Here is a 21681-nt window from a genome sequence, read left to right on the forward strand (position 1 = left end):
TCCTTTTCAGGGTCACGGCCCTGAGAGTACTAGATGAAGTAGTTATTTCCCACCATCTTCATGGAGAGTAACACTATCCCTCTTTAGATGAAGGACCCATCCCCAGTGTTATCACTGCCACGTGAGGAATTAAAAGGGCAATTTCAGCATCAAAGGGAGAAATGCCTTCGCTTGCATGAAGCAGAAGAATGACTTACAGGGCATCACCCCACCCCACTCCCCCTTACTGTCACCCCAGGGGACTCTTAGGTAAGCGCTGGCTTGTGGACTACGGGGGCTGCTGTTTGGTGCTCTGATGCTCCAGCAAGCCTGGAAAAACCACACAGTTAGAATGTGGAACTCCGAGAAGACAAGCCAGGCAAATACAGACGTGGTGTTGCACTGCCAGGTGAGACTATTTACAAGTGTTTCCGGGCCCGAGCAAAGGCAGCCAACAATTTGAAACACTGGATGAAGTGCAAACTAGACCGCAATTAACGAGCATCTGAGTGCGTGTTCACAAATGAAACTTAGAATCGGGACGTTGATGATGTATCACATGCTAATAAACACAGAGCAGTGGCTTTGGAGTTCGAAGCAAATGTTTCTAACGTAATGCAAGCTGAACCACTTCTCTGGATGGTGCTCTGGTTTCCTCCTTCCTAGGATGGATACGATACTGGCCTCTACAGGGAGTTCAGGGCTTGGAGCAGAGAAGGAGATGACAGATGCAGAAGCACATTCGGCTCTTGGGAGGAAAAGCGCCATTAAAATCCAAGGTATTATCACCGTTCCCGATGTGATCATTTTCTTCGGTAGACTTACCCAAGTGGCCTTGGGGCAGGATCTGGTGGTTCTGGGGAACTTTAACTACCCAGTCATCTGCTGGAAAAGCAATATAGCAGGCCACAGATCATCAAACAAGTTCTTGGAACTTGGGGGAAATCTCTTAGCACAAAAGGTAGAGAAAGCAAACAGTGTGGCCGCCCTTCATTGGATCCTTACAAAACAACGAGGAATTAGTGGCAGATTTCAAAGCAGAGAGTCCGTGCGTGGTTATTATAATAGGCAAGCACTGACTGACAGGAAAACGGGAGAGAGAGGAGGCATTTGATGCCACAAGTTCAATTCTACAAATATTCAGCAAGCACCTATCCTAGGCAAAGCACCATGCTAGGCATTGCAGGGGGGAAAAAAGTCTAGAAACAAAATAATTTCGAGATAATGAGGTGTGTGTGTGGGGGTGGTTAAAAAAATAATAAGAAGCATGAAAGAAAGTAATCCTGTTGGTGAGAAAAGAAAAAAGAGTGGCAAGACCCCTGTGCCTATTTTTTTCTTCTTCACACTTGAAGAGAACTATCTTAAAAATGTGAAAGTGTAAATAAAAATGTAAAGGGAATCACGACAAGGGTAAGAGAAAGAACAGTTTGAGCAGCTGAGAAAAGATTAAAGGTTAGTTTAAATACTTCACCATTTTTTAAAAAAAAATCAGGGCATTATAAGCTTTAATTCTCTTTTTACTAAAAACAGGACTACGAGAGAAATGAGATGTTAATGAGAACATTCTGGTTCTAGGGCTTATTAAACACCACATGAGCGAACATAAGTATTCCCCAAGTCCCCAGCCATGACCGTGACCCACCCAAACAACGCCAGCTAACATGGCGGCCCGCAGCCCATCTAGGCAGCCTCGAAAACCAGCTACACCCTAAAACTCTGTGCTCCAGGAAGATGTGAGGGGTCCCAGCCACTGACTTTCAAAAACACAATTTCAATAGGGAAGAGACAGGTAGGAAGATGGCCAAGCCCTCTACCCCTAAAACCCCTGACAGCAAATCCTTCTTCATAATGTGTTTCGTGATTTAAAATCTTCCGGTACAAGACCGCGACCCTCGTAAGTGAGATGTCAAGATAAGGCATGTACCCACTTTTTCTGAGACTCAATTCCCTACCTAGGACCCAAGAACTGTCCTGAATTTCTGGCTTTCCTCCCAGCTGAGCTGGCACCGCGGCTACTGCCTGGGTCTACTACTGCGATGCCCCCTCCAGCTGCAAACACAGCCCTGATGCTCTGCCTACCTGGGGGGGTGGCGGGGGGCGCATTGCTAAGTGCGGGCAGGGGAGCTGGAGGAGGGAGAGCAGTCAACCTGTTTCCTCTGCTGCCTGAACCCTAGCGCTGCACTTCCCCTCTTCCCCTCCCCCATAGCTCTCCTGGTCTCCGGCCCCCCCCCCCCCCCCCCCCCCCCCCCCCCGACTTCTCTCACGTGAGGCTATTGGACCAGACCAGGGAGGAGGAGAAGGAAGCAGAGCATCTCTCCACTTACTGATGGGGAGGACGATGATGGGGATATTCTTCGGCCGCTTGCTCTCCTTGTCGATGAATTCCCCGGTGACCGTTTTCTCTCTCTCGGTCACGCGGCAGTTGTATTTCCCGCTGTCTTCCTGGCGCAGGTGGTAGATCTTTAGCACAAAGACACTGTCGGACTCTTTGGCCACTTTAAGCTGTCCCTTGGCTTCCCGATGGGCAAATTCACTGTTGAGGATGGGCACGGCATTGGGCCCCATGCTGGCGATGAGCGAGCTGTTGAAGGCCCAGGAAACAGCGAAGTATCGGTCGGGAATGTTCTGAGCCTCTAGGATGCATCTGAACTCCACCGGCTCCCCCATCGTGTACAGCCGCTTATCTGTTTCCAGCCGGACGGTGAACTCCTTGTCTGAGAAAACAAGGCACAAAATGGGTGTGTTCCGGGTGAATGAGGACCCCAGCTCCCCAGACTGCATCAGCACAATCTCACCACCCATGCCTTCTTTCCAATGCTGACTGCAGGCAGGGTACCCCCACACCTGTCTGGAGAGAAAACTCCAGCTCGCACCCAGGTGACCTGAGAAACTCTTGGGCATCACAGAGGGAACTCAAAGGTAGCCAGACCCAGACAGTCTGAAGGGCCTGGTATCCCAGGCAAGACCGACGGGTTCTGTCTGCAGCTTCGAATGCCTTACCTTAAACGCTTCCTAAGTCAATACGGAACTCCTAATATCACCTACATGGCAGATCGCAAAGGGCTCGCCTTGACCTCTACACCCAGAACTCCATTTAAGCAACAGGATGACACATATTTTCAGCGGATATTTTGGACTTACCCCACACTGAGGTTTCTGAGATAAAATTACACCGTAGTCTAGGGGCTGACCCCAATCTTAAATACTCAAAAATGACTGATATATTGAAATACATCCTCCACCCCTATGTGAATCCTGGAACTAATATACAAGTGAGACAGACCCTACATAGGAAAAATAAAAACTAATGGCTTTTCACGAGTCACCACCTGTCAAATCTTTAGACAGAGGGAGTCATAAAGTACCTACTTCCACTGAAAGCCAGAACAGCTCTGAAATGGCCAGCGAACGCAAGCACCCTTCAAAGAGCTGGGTGTTTAATCAGGCAGGAGGGGTGACCAAAGAAGAAGGGCTTATCACCACGAACAGTGTCCCAGCACACCATGTAAAGGTACGCGGTGCTGTCACTTCCATGGGACAGTTCCCGTATCTCACAGGCACCCATGGCAGAAGGTGGGGCACCGGGTAAGGCAAAGGAGTCAAGGGTTAGAGAAAACATTTTGGACTCGGGCTGTGAGCACTGCCCAAGTCCCCCCTCCCTCCAATTCTAGCTCTGTTTCTCTAAAGAGAACATTGAGGGGGAAATCCTACTATAGGGACGTCTGAATTCCTCGTTATTAGCTCTGTCCTCAACTGCCTTCCCTACACTGGCATTTCCAAGCCTCTACCACCATCTTCGAGACCCCTGCCCCATTTTCACTCCCATCCTAAGCACTCTGCAAGCAGATGAGAATCCTAATTCCCTGAAACAACAACAACAACAACAAAACCCAGGAATCAGGAGAGTACTAGTTGGACGTGGCTCTTCCCAGCCCCAGCTTGGCTTTGTACCCACCTGTTCTTCAGGCTCTCCATCTCCTCCCTTCCCACATGGGCCAGTGTCTTGTTCCAAACACCTGTTATTGTCCTAGTGAATTATCTCCTTCTTTTATTACCCAAACTTCCTAACAGAGCAAGCAACTCTCAACAACTCCAGGGGGCTCACCTCCCAGGTGACAGCTGCTGCCTCATCTTTCCTTCCCCCAAAGACCATTCCTAAGAGACATGGGTTAAAAGAAGCAGGTTTTGCGCTGTCTCCCTCTGCCTCGCTGAACACACCTACGTGGGACTGGGCCATGTGTTCCAGATACTGGCTCTCTGGTCAACAAAATTACAATAATTTATAACTCAACATCAATGACTTAAAAAAAAAAAAAAAAAAAAAGCGCCCTTCCACATAAATGCCACTGAAGACGTGCAAACGGGTGCTCCAGACCTCACACCTTTCCATTTCCTCAGAGTTAGGCCAGCTGCCAACTGCGGCTTTCTTCTCTTGGCAGCCTAAGTCTCTTACCTCACGCAGTCCTCGGGGGCCTGGTGAAGCCCTCACGGTCCCAGACTGCACACACAAGATTTACAGCCTACCACCCTCCTGTCTGCATAGCGATTTGCCCTTGGTTATACCCAGTCAATTAAACCTCTAGAAATTGATTTATACTTTTTCCAATACCCCCTTACTCCTCAGCTCCCTGAAATTGGCTTCTGCTCCTTTCCCCACATTTCACTGACCTAGCAAATGTTGCAAATGATTCCACCCCGCCCCCTCCTTCACCCAGCACAACCAAAAGCTTTTCTCAAGCGGGTGTCAGCCTCTGGAAGACCATTCCTGTCCCCTGGGCTCTAGCACACGTTCTGTCCTGCCTCTCCTTCCGCTTGCCTGACCCCTCTGTTTCTTTCTCTCACTGGGACCTGCTCCTCTGACCACCTCTTCCTGCTGCTGTTCTCATGGGCCCTTTCCTATTTGTACCCCATGGGCTTTTCCTGGGCCCTTATCCCTCCCAAGTTCAAACTCCAATCGAACCCTACATCTGACGATACACTGGTGTTTCACACACTGAGTGCCTTTGTAAAGAGTCGGCTGGCAGGATGGACTCCCTGAGTAACATTTACAGAAACAAAAAGACAACCAGTGCTACACTCATAGGGAAGCAGACTTTCCAGCAGGACTTTGCGTGTCCTGTCCCCTCCCTATGTACCATGATTCAAGGAATTACCGCAAGTGCCAGCCTCTGGCCCCCAGACAGGGGGACTTCTCCTTCCACAGTGCTCCCTTCCTCAGCCACCAGCACCCAATGCCCGCTTTCCACGCTGCTACCACTCGCCTAGTCCTGGTCTTGTTAGTTCTTTCCTACCTGGCGTCTCGACTTCACACCCAACCTGCTTAATCCACCTCTAGGTGGCCTCCATGGTCTTTTTCCTTCTAAACCTATTTGATTATGTCTCTTCTTGCTTAAAAATCTCCATTCCCCCCCTTTCCCAAGTGTCTGCAGCAGTGGTTTTCAAACTGTATGGGTGGGGAGGGGCACTTCCTTTTTTCATACAAAACCTTTTGGTGCCCAACATAGAAAACATGTGGTTGAATCAAGGGCGGAGGGACACTGAGGCCGTGACGTGACGTGCCTTCCTCCAGCACCCCTGGCACGCACAGGTGCACAAGGGCACGTATGCACACCCACGTGCAATCTCTCAGACACCTCTAAGAGGCTTCAAAGGTTCCAAGAAGGACAGCCTGAAAACGCTTGGTCCCCGCCCTCAAGGCCACGTTCCACATTACAGCACACGGGGCTTCAGGGTACCGTTCCTTTCTCCTCTCATCACTTACACCTGGAACGCAACAGCTCCTGATACCTGACTTCTCTCTACTTGCCAGACATGTCCAACAGTCTCGTACCTTTATGCTTCTCTTCCTGCCGTCGCCTCAAACTTTAAGACAGCTCACGTCACCAAACTTGTTGGTTTTCCAGGATTTGCCTTAACCACCATCCCATCCAGGGAAACGCATTGTCGTAAGAACCCTTCACATCAACTGTGTTCTCAGAGCACTCGATACACAATGTACTATCACAGCACTTAGGACACCCCACAGCCACTGCTTTCACACCTGCAAGGTCTCCGAGTGTTATTCATCTCCAAATCCCCAATGCTACCACCACACCTCCAGTGCTGTGGAGACTTACTGTTTGCTGAAATGAACTAAGCGAAGGGCAGCGCTGGGGCTGTAACCACTGCGCCTGAACAGCACAGGGACCCAGAGTGAACTCAACTTTTTGTTCACCTAGTTTTCCCTTTGCTGGCATAGTTTGGGTGTATTTGCTGGGCAAATTAAAAAGCTCCTAATTCCAAATTGGTAAGATTAAAATAAAGAAGATGAACGGATGCAACCTAATTTAAAAGCATTAAGACTCAACGTTTGGTCCAGGCTTTTGAAGCGGATCTTAGAACCAAAGGATAAATATGGAATAAAGTGCCTCTGTAGATTTCTTAACAGTAGAAGATTCAGAAGCTGCTAAACATTCTTGGTCCTACAGAGCAGGTAAGGTGTTACCTGTCCAGGAGCCAGGCCTTCTCGTAAAAGCTCTCCCATCCATCAGATGTCCAGAGAATCACTTCTTCCCTGTTACCTCTAGAGCTGTGCTTCACAGAATGACCCTTCATAGTGGGAGAACCACCTGGGAAGAATACTGGCAATCCGGCTTCCCAGGTCCCACCCAGGCGCCTGGCCCAGCAACCAGCACTCTTCCAGCTCAGGAATCTGTACTGTTAGGTGAGTCAGAGCCCTGGTCTAGAACGGCAGAAGAACAAGTGGCAGAAGAACTGTGTCAAGACCAAGACCGCTGATGGCAGCAAATGGGAGAGGGGGGGTCAAGAAACAGGTACTGACAGGGGGACCCCGCCTGCACCTCAGACTCCCCGCTCATCGCTCACGCACCACACCCCCACTCACCAGGACAGCCGTAGCCCCTCACCAGAGGCCTGCAGAGCACAAGGCAATCCTCTGGCCACTCACTGCACCTCAATGACGGCATAATGACCACCCTCAACCAAAGCCAGGGGACGAAAGGCCCATGAATGGCCTGTCCCCAGCCCAGCCGAGGCAGCAGCTCTCAGCTCCACTCTGGAGCCTGGCTGGACTCAGGGGCCTGCAGAGTGCAACCTGACATGGTGGGAGAATAGACAAGGAGTCAGGGGGGAATCTGTGCTCATGGTGCTGCCATCATCTTGGCCCAGATCTAAACTCATCACTCAACCTTCTCAGGGAAGCCCCTTTCCAGGTCTCTCACTTGAGAAAACATTTACAGTGGAACCTGGTACTCTCGGGGCTGGCCTCAACAACACACCCCATGATGCTTCCCGGGGCCCTGCCATAAGACTACCTGCATCTGTCATCTTCCCCAGCCACCTACCTACCTCACAGAACTTCGGAGGGATTGTGGAGTGATACGTGACAAAGCACTTGGGAAATTATAAAACACCACCCCAAACATATTATGAATATTAAAAAATTATCTTCTATACCACAACTTTTCTAGTTCATCATGTCATATCTATGATGGAAGGCGCCTAATCTTCTGCAAATGACACAGGACTGGTCCCTGAAGCAGGCAACGTCATGAAAGAGGGTAGCCACGTGTCTGATGGGATCCCAGTCATAAGATACAAATGGTTTAGCTGACATCTCCCAATGTTTAAAATGAATTTGTAATTCAAGAAAATGTGAAACACCATGCAGGTGAAGGAAATCATATCGGTAAGCGAATTCAGTCTGTGCAGCTCTGCTCTGTGACTTCCTACAAGGTCAAATCTTAGGGTCCCTGGACTTGCTACATCCTTCAGCTTCCTCTGGTGCCCAGGCAGGACCATCTTGAACTTCCCATGAAAACCTAGTGCCCTTTCAGAGGTCACCGGAGGAGTCTGCATAACCTCCCTGTGCCTGACAACCCTCCCCACCGGGTTGAGGATGTCCCAAGAGAGACTGACCTGTGGGCTGGACAGTGACCACGGTTCCCTCAGAACGCTTCCGGGTCATGGCGTACCACGAGCCGTCTGGGTCCTGGATCCACTCGGCGGCCTCACAGTAGAACTCGCCCTGGTCGGAAGGCTGCAGGTGGAAGACGGTGAGGCGGAAGGCGGTGCTCCCCAGCTTGTCCAGCCGCACCTCCCCGAGGCTCTGCCGCTGGGCATACTCGCTGCTGGAGTGAAGCACGAAATCTCGGCTCAGGGCAATGACCTCCACGGGCTTCTCGCTGCCTCTCTGCCGGAGCCAGGCCACAGACAGGTGGCTGTGCTGGAACGTCTCCGTGGCCACCTCGCAAGTGAGCTCCAGAGGGTCCTGCTCCACTTTGAGCAGAGTCTGGGGCATGGCGGTGGTCTGCAGAGAGTCTGGAATCACTGCAACACAGAGGCAGGCACGGTCACCACAAAGCGGTGGAATGTGATACTCACGGGACAGAACCAACTGCCTAAGCCGGCACATCATGAAGGCAGGGTTCTTTGGAAAAGACAATAATGTGGGGGGAAATGGCAGCAGGCGGCAGGGAAAGATGACCAAACATGAGGTGGATCGACTCCATAGAAGAATCTACAGAAGCTGAGCAGGGCTGTGAGGACAGGACAGGGTGGATGTCACTCATTCATAGGGTCGCCAGGAGTGGGAGCTGCCTCGACAACACGTAACAGCCACACAGCTCCCACCCACACAGGCTTCAACCATCACTGCGAGGCCACGGGTGGTCTCCTGATGGCTCGACTTCACAAAACAGAAGGGGTTTTCTCTTTGCATTTGGACTGCAAGTTTGGGGCACTTACACTTAACCTGTTTGGTATTTTCATAACGCTCAGCTAAAAGGTGGATTGTATTCCATTTTACACAACAAATGAACACCTTGAAAATACTGTGTGAAAGGCATTTTCTTGTAGGCAAGATTAGATTTTGGTGTTCATTTTGGTATTGCTTCAAGACACCTGAACTCGGCTTCTTCAAACAGAACTCAATCCTAGAACTTGGGGAGTTTTCCATTTCTATACAACGTCCTCATTTCCCCCCCTCTAGTCACCACCCACATCCCCCCAACTGCCTTCAGCAAGGCATTGCTCTAGGAAGGCTAGTTTAAAAAAAAAAAAAAGAAAAGAAAAGAAAAGGCACAGAAAAGCGTTACCCTCCTTGATTTTTTAACAGATTTAATTTTCATATAATTCTCACTGAATGTGTCAGCGTGGTCTAAAGGGGAAGGAAGCCCCTGTGCGGGGATGATTCAGGCAAGTGAAAGCATTTCCCCTGTGGTCCCTTCATCAGAAGTTTACTCTGGAGACTAATCACCGCGCCCTCTCTGACTGATGAGGAAACCCCCGGCACAGCTAGTGTGTGTTTTCTCATCGCACCCATCTCAGGATTGGGTCTTACAGGCCTCCTATTGAGGTGCAGACCTGTCAGAAGGAAAAGCCACCAAAGGGAGCTAGAGGTGGAGGGCGTGGGGAGGTGGCAGTGTGGACAGCACTGGGCCATAGAGTTTGCCAGTGGGAAGGATCGACCATTCCAGTTTTTATTATCACAATGAAGCCTGGCCATTATGACTCGGGCAGATGAACAGAAGATCCCTGACCGTGGGGACCCTTCACACTGAGCTCCCTCCGTTGTGCAGGGAGCACGGGGCCCGGGGAGACAGCGGGTACATGCCTTACTCATGGAGCCAGGACCTGCAGCTGCTCTCACTTCCGGATTCGGCAGCAGCCCAGGTGTCACAGAGCCCCTGCAAAGACCCACCACTTCCGAGAGCTTGTGCCTCTTCCAGCTGACGTCACCTACTCCATCATCCTTGTCATTTCTTCACCCCATCAACCACAAACATCCATGACTTATATTTTCCTATGACTTATACTTTCATATCCCCTTTCACAGCCAGAGGGCCAGTTAACCTCTTAACAGCTGCTTCAGATCTTTTTTTTTTTTTTTGGCTGGACAGATATTTTTTTTAAGGGTCAGCCTCACCCTTCTGTTATTTATAAGGGAACACACAAACTTTGTTCACTTATGTTCCCTGTGGACCTCTAAAATATTGGGGGAGGGTTTTTTTTTGTTTGTTTCGTTTTTTAAGTCAAATAAAGTTGTACTCTAAAAGAAGTGACTCAGTGTTGGGGGCTGAATGTTTCTTTATGTCCCCCCAAAATTCACATGTTGAAACCTAATCCCTAACGTGATGGTTCTGGAGAGGAGGTCTTTGGGAGGTGGTTAGGTCAGGAGGGCGGAGCCCTCAGGAATGGGATTAGTGCCCTTATACAGGGACCTCAAAGAACTCTCTCATTCCCTTCCCACCATGTGAAGATACAACGGGAAGCCAGCAGACTGCAACCCAGAAGAGGGTTCCCACCAGAACTGACCAGGCTGGCACCCAGCCTCCAGAACCTTGAGAAATGGATGCTTGTTGTTCAAGCCACTCAGTCTATGGTCCTTTGTTACAGCAGCCCGAACTGATTACCACTGTCGGGCAGGACACTGGTCACGTAAGAACAGTCATCTCCTTACCCACTAGGTTCATCTTGGCACTGTAACTCCCGAAGTATCGCCCATCGGTGTTGGGTGTGTGGCATTCGTACTCTCCAGCATCCCGGGCCTGGAGATCTGTGATGTGCAATAAGGCCGAGTTCTCCTGGATTCTCTCCACGTAGATCTTCCCACCGCGGACACGCTGGGTGTAGATGGCGTAAGGGAAGGAAGAGTCCATGGTGCTGACGATTTGGACCTCACGCTCTGGGGCGGAGGGCAGGTAGATGGACCACTGGAAATTCTGCTCGGAAGGTCCCTGGTAGCCACTCACGTTGCACCAGATGGTGATGTGGGAGCCCTCTGTGCGGTACAAGGGTCCCTCCTGGACGGCGACGTGCCGCTGTGCTGTCCCTACACCTGTGGGGGAGGCACACACAACATGCTCGCTTACTTCTCAGAACAAGATGCAAAGCAGGCAGCCATCTTCAAAGGGTTTGTATTTATGTGACATGATAATATAAATAGCTTACTGGCCCTTTCTGAGGCGCTGTGTGATTTATAAATATTAATTAAAACACTCTGTGGTTAAAGCACTGTCCCTAATTTGCATATATAGGAATTTGATCATGCAAGGACATGGTTCTGTTACTTATTCAAAGGCTGACCCCCCTTGGGAATGTCATTGAGTCCCTCTGTTTGTCATTTATGTGGCAGTTTTATATCTATTTATTAATGTTGTTTCAGAAACCTTTAATAAAATGAGCAGGAAAAGTTGAATCCTTGGCACACATTCAGATGGAAACAAATGAAAGCAACTGTCTTGCAATTTGGCTGAAATGAAATGCTCCTTTTGTGATTAGACAGCTCGTTAAGAGGGAGTGCTAGTGCCCTTTCTTTGGTGCTGCACCCTCCATTTTCAAACGTAGCTACTCCCGGGACACCCTGTGGAGGAATGAATGGGCCTGACCTCCTCGGCCCCGCCCCCGAATGGAGGCAGAACTCAGCATCTACAGGCAACTCCAGCTTTCAGCTGAGTAGACACCAACTTGAAGGTGAGGGGCTGAAGCACATCCCTGCTGCCCAGATGCCCACACACTGACGATGGGGGGACTGACCACGCAGACGGGTGACAGAAATAAGGCTGCCCTTGAGATGGCAGCTCTGATTTGCCCACCGGCCCCCCTGCCTTCTGGCTGGGACATGCTTCTCCTGGGTCGCCTCTGCCGGTGTTCTCCACAGTCTTCTGAACATGGTCGCCCCCTTGCAGACCCGCGGGCGGGGAAATATGGTGGGTTTCATTTCTCATTCCATGCCACCAGAACACTGATTCTGCCTGAGCCACTGAGAAAGTGGCCGGAGGGGGCACACCCCTTTGGCCTTCCCTTCGGTTGCAGCTGGGCATGACGGTGTGGCAGAACGGGTGAGTTCTGGGCGCAGCTTTGCCAGGAAATGAGCCCACTGTGGGCGTCATCCCAGACAAGCTACTTTTTTCCAGTTTGGACCTTGATCTCTTCATCTATAAAATGATTTCAAAGAAAGCCTTGGAGCAGGCTAGCGTGTGTGCCAGTGTTAGCTTTGTCACTTAGTAGCGGTGACCTTGGATCAGTTTTAACCTCTTTGAGCCTCAGTTTCCCTTCCTGTAAGATGAGGATAATAACATGTGCCTCACAGAGTTCTCGAAAAGACCAAGTAAGATAAAGTCTGTAAAGGCCCCAGCACAGGGCCTATCCCACAATTAGTCCTCAATAAGAGCTACTAGCTAAGACCCCTGCTGGCTGGAACATTCTGTGGCTCTGGACCCACAGAGGACAGGACTTGGCCAGTGAGAACTCAAGGACATGCCAACGGACTCTTCACAATGACACCATCTCTGGCCCACCCTCCTCCACCCAGCTGCAGCTCATTCCCCGTGAAAGCTTCCTGTCCCCCCTCTAAAAGGAGAACCGCAGCCACCCCAGTGTAAGCCTATGTGATTGTGGCTCCAGCTGGAGAATGAGTGGCTGGGACAGCTCAAGTGCTGCTGGGCGGCAGCCCTAAGCCCAGCCTGGGGCTGTCTGTGCCTCAAACACGCTGATCCAAGATGCAAAATGACCAACTTCAACACACCACACAAGGAAAGGCCCGTGGCTTCTAAACTCTTATTCATTGAGGCAGAACCTTTTCTCTCAAACAAAATCTTACTTGGAAACACATCTTGGCTTCAGCAGTAGAAGCAAGGGAACTGAAAATAGCGGGGCGGGGGCGGGGGGGGGGACTAATCAACAGATCAAAGTGGTACCTTCTGGTTGACTGCATTCGTTTCTATGTTAAAAGTCATCGAGAAGACAGCCCATTAGTTATTCTCAGTATGTTAAAATTTGCTGTATAACACTGAGCCTATGTGTACTCTTTTTATGACAATTTAAAAAATCTATATAATGACATCTGAAACAAATGTTTGCAAGTATTCCAGAATCACAGAAACTTTGAAAATAATTTAGCTGCATTCACAATGTTTAGCTCTCCTTGCATTTCAGTGTTTTCTGACATAGCCACTCTCCACGGACTGCAAAGAAGGCTGGAGGCAGGTGAGAGGGGCCAGCGTCTTCCTGTAAGGGACTATTTCTCGCCTTGGGATCCACCTGGGGAGCTTTAGAAAACCGCAGGGCCTGGACCCCACCCGATAGTAACTGGTCTGGGGTGCAGCCTGGGCGTTAGGATGTTTAAATATCCTAACGCATAGATAGCACGGTCAGCAACGGCTGCCATCAGATGTCTCTACCTGCCCCTATTGAAGAACATATGCTAATTTAAGGCTCTCAATAGCTTTAAGCTCCTCCCTGCTATAAAGACTCTACACTGTTTGGGTCAAGAAAGTTTCCTGTCCCTCTAGTGCATGAGCAGAAGAAAGCGGCAGAGGCCCATCAAACACTGGCTATTGTGAGGCAATACATTCTATTTACACACCTTACTAGAGCACTTGATCATGAGGGCACTCACATTACCCCCCTGAAAGGTAAACAGGGTTAAGTGGCCTCAGTGAGCCAGCGCACCAGGGTCAAAACAACTAGTCCAAGCAGGAAGCAGGTTATAAACAGCCCTGACAAATAAATAAATACTGCATTGTTCTTCAATCACACATACTCAGCGGCCCCTGCTTATTACATCTTTCCTTAATTTCCTCCTCACCCCACAAAGGGACTTTGGCCCCTGCAAATAATGCTGCTTTTAGGGAGCGGACCTTAACATAGAAATAAAAATGAACTTTTTCTTCTCGGCAGCTTGATTGCCCCTCCACGCTTCACCCTCCCCATTTCCTTCTCCTGGCACAGCCCATCTCATTCTCCAGAGTCTGCTGCTTTCAGATAGACCCCAACCCTGACCAAGGCACCCCTGACCCCAATGCCCCTTCCACCTTCCCTCTCAGCCTGTGACGGAAGGTTCCCCTGGGAAGGGACCTTTTTTTTTTTTTAAATAACAAGTTTCACTTTAGACTTCCCTGTACTCTTTAAATTAACTTTGCAGTAAGCAAATATCACTTCTGTAATTCAAAAAGAAAAGGTCAAAGTATTATATATAACTGTATAAAAAAGACTGGACACAAAAGGCAGAAAAAGAGTGAAAGGTAAAAATAGGAACAAAAAAAAACAAGGGTAAGAAATAAAATATAGTAATGAATATGGTAGGGATCCAAGTATATCAATAATAATCACTTTGATTGCCAATAATCTAGATGCACCAATTAAAAGACAGAGATTATCAGAGTGAATCATAAAACACAATCCAATTATATTGTGTCTACAAGAAACCTACTTTAAGTATGGAGATACATATGGATTAAAAGTAAATGGATAAAGAAAAATATATCATGTTAATATTAATCAAAAGAAAGCAGGAATAGCTGTATTAATTTCAGACAGAGCAGACTTCAAAGTAAGGAGCGTTATCAGGGATGAAGAAAGACATTACATAATGATAAAGGAGTCAATTCTATAAGAAGACGGAGCAATGCTTAGCGTGTATGCACCTAACAACGTAGCATCAAACTACACGACACAAAAACCGATAGAACTTCAAGGCCCCTCAGTCAGAAGTGGACAGACCCAGGAGGCAGAAAGTCAGTAAGCACACAGTTGAGTTGACTTCAACACCACCATCAATCAACTGTATACGACAGACACCTTTCGACTACTTCCCCCAACAGCAGAACACACATTCTTCTCAAGCTCACATGGAATTCACCAAGATAGACCAATTCTGGGCCATAAAACACACCTTAAATTTAAAAGGATAGAAACCATACCACATCTGTTCTCAGACCGTAATCAAATTGAACTAGAAATCGGTAACAGAAAGATAGCTGGAAAACCCCCAAATACCTGGAGATTAAACAACGTACTTCTAAATAATACATGGGTCTCAAAAGAAACCTCAATAGAAATTTAAAAGTATTTTGAACTAAATGAAAACCAAAATACAACTTAACAGAAGTTGTGATATGCAGAGAAACCACTGCTTAGAGGGACATTTATAGCATTGACTATATATGCTAGTAAAGAAGAAGGATCTCAAATCAATAACCTAAATTTCCACCTTAGGAAACTAGAAAAGGAAGGACATTTAAATCCAAAGTAAGCAGAATAAATAATAAGAATTAGAGCAGAAATCAATGAAATTGAAAACAGGAAATCCATAGAGAGAAATCAACAAAACTAAAATCTGGTTCTTTGAAAAGATCAATAAAATCGATAAGTCTCTACCCAGGCTAGGTACCCAGGCTAACTAAGAAAAAAAGAGAAAGGATACAAGTTATTAATATAAAAAATGAAAGAGAGGAAATCACTACAGATGGCATGGAAATTAAAAGGATAATAAAGGGATATTATGAACAACTCTATGAACGTAAATTTGATAACCAAGATGAAATGGATCAATTCCTTGAAAGATACAATCTGTGAAAACTCATACAAGAAGAAAAGATGATCTGACTAGGCCTGTACCTATTACAGAAATTGAATCAGTAACCTTCCAAATCAGAAAGATTACAAAGGACAAAACCCAGATGACCTTGGGTGATGCCTTTTTAGATACAACAGCAAAGTCAGAAATCCATGAAAAAAATAATTGATAAGCTGGACTTTATTAAAATTAAAAACTTCTGCTCTGTGAAAGACAGTGTCAAGAGAACAGAAGATAAGCCACAGACCAGACGAAAATATTTGTAAAAGACACATCTGATAAAGGACTGTTATCGAAAATACACGATGGACTCTTAAAACTCAACAATAAGAAAAAAACCAATCTGATTAAAAAATGGGCCAAAGACCTTAACAGATATCTCACCAAAGAAGACAGACAGATGGCAAGTAAGCCTATGAAAAGATGCTTGACATCCCATGTCATTACGGAAATGCACATCAAAACAACAATGAGATACCACTACATCCAATTAGAATGACCAAAATCCAAACACTGACAACACCAAATGCTGGTGAGCATGTGGAGCAACAGGAACTCTCATTCATTGCTGGTGGGAATGCAACATGGTACAGCCACTTGGGAAGACAGTTTCACAGTATCTTATAAAACTATACATTCTCTTACCATGCAATTGAGCAATTGTGCTCTTGGTATTTACCCAAAGAGATTGAAAACTTCTGTCTACACAGAAACCTGCACGTGTATGTTTGTAGCAGTTCTATGTGTAATTGCCAAAATTTGGAGGCAACCAAGATGTCCTTCAGTGGGCGAGTGGATAAATAAACTATGGTCCATCCAGACAGTGGACTATTATTCAGAGCTAAGAAGAAATGAGCTATCAAGCCATGAAAAGATGGAGAAACCTTAAATACATATTATTAAGAAAAAGAAGCCAATCAGAAAAGTTTACACACTGTATAAGTCCAACTAAATGACATTCTGGAAAAGGCAAAACTATGGAGACAATAAAAGATCAGTGGCTGCAGGGGGAGGGGGAGATGAATGGGCAGAGCATGGGATTTTTAGGGCAGTGAAAATACTCTGTGATATTATAATGGTGGATACGTGTCATACATTTGTCCAAATCCATAGAACGCACAACACCAAGAGTGAACCCTAGGGTAAACTATGGACTTTGGGTGATTATGACGGTGTCAATGTAGGTTCATTCTTTGTTTAAAAAATAAAAATGTGCCACTCTGCTGACTGATAATGGGGAAGGCTGTGCATGTGTGAGGACAGGGGTATACAGAAAAATCTCTGTATCTTCCTCCCAATTTTGTTGTAAACCTAATACTGCTCTAAATAAAATAATGCCCTTATAAAGAACTCATACAACTCAATAGCAAAAAAATCCCACTTGACACTAATATGTCAGTTATATACCACTAAAAATAAATATATTTTTAAATAAAGAGAAAAGGACTAGAAAGAAAATACTGGATGATGGGATGGCAAGTGATTTATTTTTCCTTTTTTATATTTCACTCCTTCCCCCAGTCCTCTGCAAAGAATATCTACTAGTTGTATACTTAGGGAAAAAATTTTAACCAAAAGTAAAAATAATGCATGATTGCTGTATAAAATTTCTTCTGTATTGACTAATGTGATATAATAAAAAACTCTGTATTTGGTTATGTCCCTGGGTCCTGCCCAGAGCTCCTAAAATTCCTGGAATTTCCTGAGTGATAGGGGTGTCTTTTGTCATTCATAAGAAGCCCCCTTTGACCACACAGGACTTTATGCTAATGAGGTGACTTGACTCAAGGTGGGCCCTTAGACAGTTTGAAGAGAGAGGCTGACTAAGCTTAAAGAGTTGGAAACTTCAGTCCCAGTCCCCCAAACTCAAGGGAGGAGAGAAGGGTTGGACATTGATGTCAACCACCAATAGCCAACGATTTAATCAATCATGCCGATGCAATAAACCCCCTGTATAAAAACCCTAAATGACAAGGGTTAGGAGAACTTCTGGGACAAAGTGCTGGGAGAGTGTCAAACTGGGAAAGGGCATGGAAGCTACCTCCCCCCCACGCATACCTTGGCTCTATGCACTGAATAGAGCTGACCTGTGTGACCAATAGGAAATGCAGAAATGATGGAGTGTGACTTCCAAGGTTAGGTCATAAAAAGACACTAGGGTTTCCATCTTGCTCTCTGAGATCACATACCCTGAGGAAAGTCAAATGCCATGTCATGAGGACATCAAAGCAGCCCTATGGGCAGGTCCACATGAGGCCTCCTGCCAAGAGCCAGCATGTAACTGAGCCAGCCCCAATCAAGACTTCAGCTGACTGCAGCCCCAGATGACATCTTGACTGTACCCCCTGGGAGAAACAGAGTCAGGGCCACTCAGGAAAGATGTTCCTGAAATCCTGATCCACAAAAACGACTACATGAGACAATAAATATTTAGTGTGTGTTTTTTTGTTGTTGTGTTGCGGGTTTTTTAACTGCTTTAAGAATTTTATTGACAAGTGCAGTAATTACCTCTTTAGGAGAGCATAGTTTCTCCCATCAAGATTTTTTAAGACTTGTTGTTTAGAGCAGTTTTAGGTTTACAATAAAACTGAGAAGGATTTACTCTTGTTTTAAACCTTAAGTTTTAGGATAATTTGTTTTGTACTGATACATGACTAATAGAGACATCTGGTGTCCTAAGATTGAATGAAAAATTGTGTTATATATGAGTACACGTGTACGTGTTCTAGAAAAACGAAGGTCCATAAATTTCAAAAGATTCTCAGAGATTCGAGACCCAGAGAAAAGATGAAGCATCATGGCTTTAAACAATACATGGTCAGTGGGAAAGGCTATGTTCTTTTAGATTTGGTTTTGACAGTACCCAGTCCCATAAAAAAAAAAAAAATTTTAAGTAAAAAAAAGAAGCACATGCTATCACTTAACTAGTTTGACAAGACATTGCTTGTCCAAGTCTGCTCCCACTTTTTCCTTTGTGCTAAGTCCCAGATGAGCCAGGAGAGGGGCAGGGTGATTCAGGAGTTAGTGAGCAGGGCGGAGTCACTGCGCCTGTGAAAGCCAACTACTCATATATTTTCTGGAACATGCCTGGGCTCGGTGACCCCATCTCTAGGCACAGGATCCAGCTTCTATGTTCCACAAGCATGGCTGAGCATGTCACGGTGTCAGAGGGGCGACCTCACCATTTCATACCTGCTCTTCCAGCTGCGATCGTCAGAGCTCAGTCAGCCCCCCGTCGTTACAAATTCTACAAGGGACTAGGCCGCACTAGTATAGTCCTTTATCTGTGGTAAATGGTAACACCCCAGAGAACCATCTCACAGGTAACCCTAGAGAGCAAATAATACTGGGAAAGCCACCAAAGGAATATTTTGAAATTTTATCTTATTTCTACCAGTGTGCGATATAAAAATCCCAAAACGGGAGGGAAAAAAATCTTTGTAAGGACAAAAACATTTAAAAAAGAAAATTAACATTCAAATTTCAGTTAAACATGAAAAACTGCATCTGCAGAAAAAAAAAAAAACAAGTTGAAAACTACTGTACCCAGAAAAATAACCAAACAGAACACGAATGATATTGGGCTGAATCTTTAAGTGGTGAGAATACAGGGGCCCGTCCCTCCTCTCTCTTCTCCTCTTCTCTATTTTCCCATTTTTTAAATAAGCAGGTATGTGTTATTTTAGAATGAGGACCCGTGATGATAATGACTCGCATTTTTGTGTGTCAGGCGCTACCCTAACTGCTCTACAGGCATCATCTCATTTAACCCTGACAACAACTCAATGAGGTCGATTTCTTTACGGCCACGTTTACCAGACAAGGCAATGATCTTCAAGGTGAAGTCACTTTCTCCACGACAGAGACCGTGACTAATGATAAATAGTCTTTTTAGTCTGTGGCTCCTCCTGAGCGCGCTCGGGGGAATAGCCGTGATAAACGATGATAAACCACTGACTCGACGGGGTTTTCTTGCCAACCTGGTCCTGAAGACAATGACGGGGAGTCTGTACGGCCTCAACTGAAAAAATGCCAAACACACCAGGACACCGAGTGTTTTGCAGAACTACAACCAAGGCTCCCGAGAGAGCCGTCAGGAAAGCCACGCCAGTGACAAGTCTGGGGATTCCCACTTTTTAACCTTCAGCCACGGGAGGACCAAAAGAGGCATGAGCTAAAAAACCTTAGTTTGATTCCTGTGGACCAGGGGACAGACAGGCACAGAGCTTGTCTCTTACCAGCGACAGCCAGCCCTTGCTGGGCCCCGATCAGGGCCCGGGCACTGTTCCAGGCCCTTTATGTGTATTAACTCATTTTAACACTCACAGCCATCCTAGGAGTTGCACACTCTTAGTGAATTCACTTTCAGATACAGAACCTGATGCCAGGAGTGGGGGAGTCACTGAAGCCGGGCTGGAGACAAGCTGGAGACAAAGTAGGCCCCACAAGGTCAATGTCACTGCCCTCCAGGGGCAGCCTAGCCAAGGTCCACCCACCGTAAGGAGCCAGAGAGCCAGGACGCTCGCAGCTCAGCTTCCCAAGACCATGGGCCCGAGGGCCTGCATCTGGGTCCTTACATAGGTCAACATCGTTCCTTCTAACAGCCATCCACTCCCGTACGATGTGTGCAGGGCTACAACCCAGCAGCAGACCTGAAGGACAGAGCTACTTCCAGAATCTTCCCCCTCCCTGGCCTCTCACAGCTTAGGCAGTAGCTGAGAGACCTTGGCTGGTGAACTTAACCTCTCTGTGCCTCAGCACCCTCACCTGTAAAGTGATATAATCTTCACAGCGCTGTTGAAGGAGTCAATGAGTTGCTACATTTAAAACGCTGGGTACCTGGCCCATAATAAGTGCTCAATACGCCTTAAGTCACCAACTACAGGAATGGCAGTAGCATCAATATCAGCTCTAGCTATGGAGTTCCCACACTCCAGGGCAGGCTGTGTTTTCCAGACATGGCAGTAACAATAGCTCCTGTTCCACACGCTCTTCTGCCACGTGACCACGCCATCAAGAGGTAGAGTTCATTCCCTTTGAATCTGGGCAGGCTGGTGACATTGTGTGACTTTCCAGGCTTAGGTCCTAAGAAGTGATGCAGCTTCCACTCTACTACCTGGTCCCCTGGGCCAGCTGGTAAGAAGTTCAACCGTCCTGAGGCTGCCATGCTGCATGTGAGGGAGCCCAAGGCATGTGGAGCGGTCACGTGTAGGGCCTGGCGGAGCTCGCAACCAACAGCCAGACCAGCTGCCAGCCATGGGCGTGAATGGGTCCTCCCGACTCCAGGCCCCGGCTGCGAGCTGCCTCCCAGCCCTGAGATCTTCCCAGCTGAGGCCTCAGACCCTGTGGAGCAAAGAGAAGCCATCCCTGCTGTGCCCACCCGAATTCCCAAGCCCCGGATGCCATGACCATCATAATATGGTTGTTTCAAGCCTCTGGGTCTTGGGAATCACTTGTTACACGGCAAAGATAACTAGAACATACGCTATACTTTCCACCAACATATTCTGAGTACCTGTTATGTGAAGGGTACCGGGACAGAAACTGTGAGGCGAGATGAATAAGGCAGTTTTATTCTAGTGTGACCATCCCAAAGGAAATACACTATTATCGTCACAGCACACAATGGCAGTAGTGTGCAAAGTGCACAATTAAGACCTCCCAGCAAGAGAAAGTAGGTCCAAAGAGGCTTTACAGAAGTAGTGACCTCTAAATCGTGCCTTGAAGGATGCGAGGGGAAATACAGACCACGTGAACACATTGTAGTATGTTCCAGGATTAGCAAAAAGTTTGCCAAGGTCTTTTGTCACGTGACTGGAGGGCACATCAGTGCCAGGTGGGAAAGAGAACTGATGCAGTCCAACCCGTCCTCTGGGACGGGGGGACGTGGAGAAAGAGGGCAGCGAGGTGAGTGAGGACACAGATCAGATGTGTGTTTCCGAATCATCCCTCAGGGGCACGTGGAGGACCGAGCAGAGGGCAAGACTGGTAGCGGGGAGACCAAATTCACGGTCGGAAGAGACAAGAGGAAGGGCCCGGCCTGGTTTTCACGTTCAAGGACAAAACTATCACTCATTTATTCTTTCATTCCTTTTGTTTCTTTAAATCCCCAGTGGTACCTAAAATAGAGTCGGTCTAAAGATGATGATGAGTAAACGTTAAATCACTGATGCCACTTCTAGGAAGGTATGACTGCGGCTGCTCCTGCGAACTCACTGCTTCCCATTAACACGCACAGACTCAGATCTCCATGGCCTCCGCTCTGCTGAGTCACCCGGCGGCTTCACCATCCTCGTCAGGACATGTAGCTGCCAAGGCCCCAGGCTGGGTCCCTGCTTCTGGGC

The 21681-nt window shown here is 47.3% G+C and overlaps 1 protein-coding gene across 4 annotated transcripts in view; it reads right to left on the reverse strand.

Moving 5' to 3' along the window:
- Positions 1-21681, reverse strand: part of IGSF3 (immunoglobulin superfamily member 3) — an 88849-nt gene that overhangs the window by 29364 nt on the left and 37804 nt on the right. For 2 of the 4 annotated variants that reach the window (XM_074318413.2, XM_019730616.3), the window contains exons 3-6: positions 10439-10816; positions 7897-8307; positions 2304-2693; positions 805-864 (exon numbers count right to left, since the gene is read on the reverse strand). In XM_074318413.2, the coding sequence (XP_074174514.2) occupies positions 805-864; positions 2304-2693; positions 7897-8307; positions 10439-10816 (1239 nt within the window). The remainder of the gene's footprint in view (positions 1-804; positions 865-2303; positions 2694-7896; positions 8308-10438; positions 10817-21681) is intronic. The other 2 variants (XM_074318414.2, XM_074318415.2) reach the window with 2 other exon arrangements.

The sequence above is a fragment of the Rhinolophus sinicus genome, chromosome 7 (assembly GCF_057876585.1).
Source record: "Rhinolophus sinicus isolate RSI-liver-muscle chromosome 7, RSI-T2T, whole genome shotgun sequence".
NCBI classification, from domain to species: Eukaryota; Metazoa; Chordata; class Mammalia; order Chiroptera; family Rhinolophidae; genus Rhinolophus; species Rhinolophus sinicus.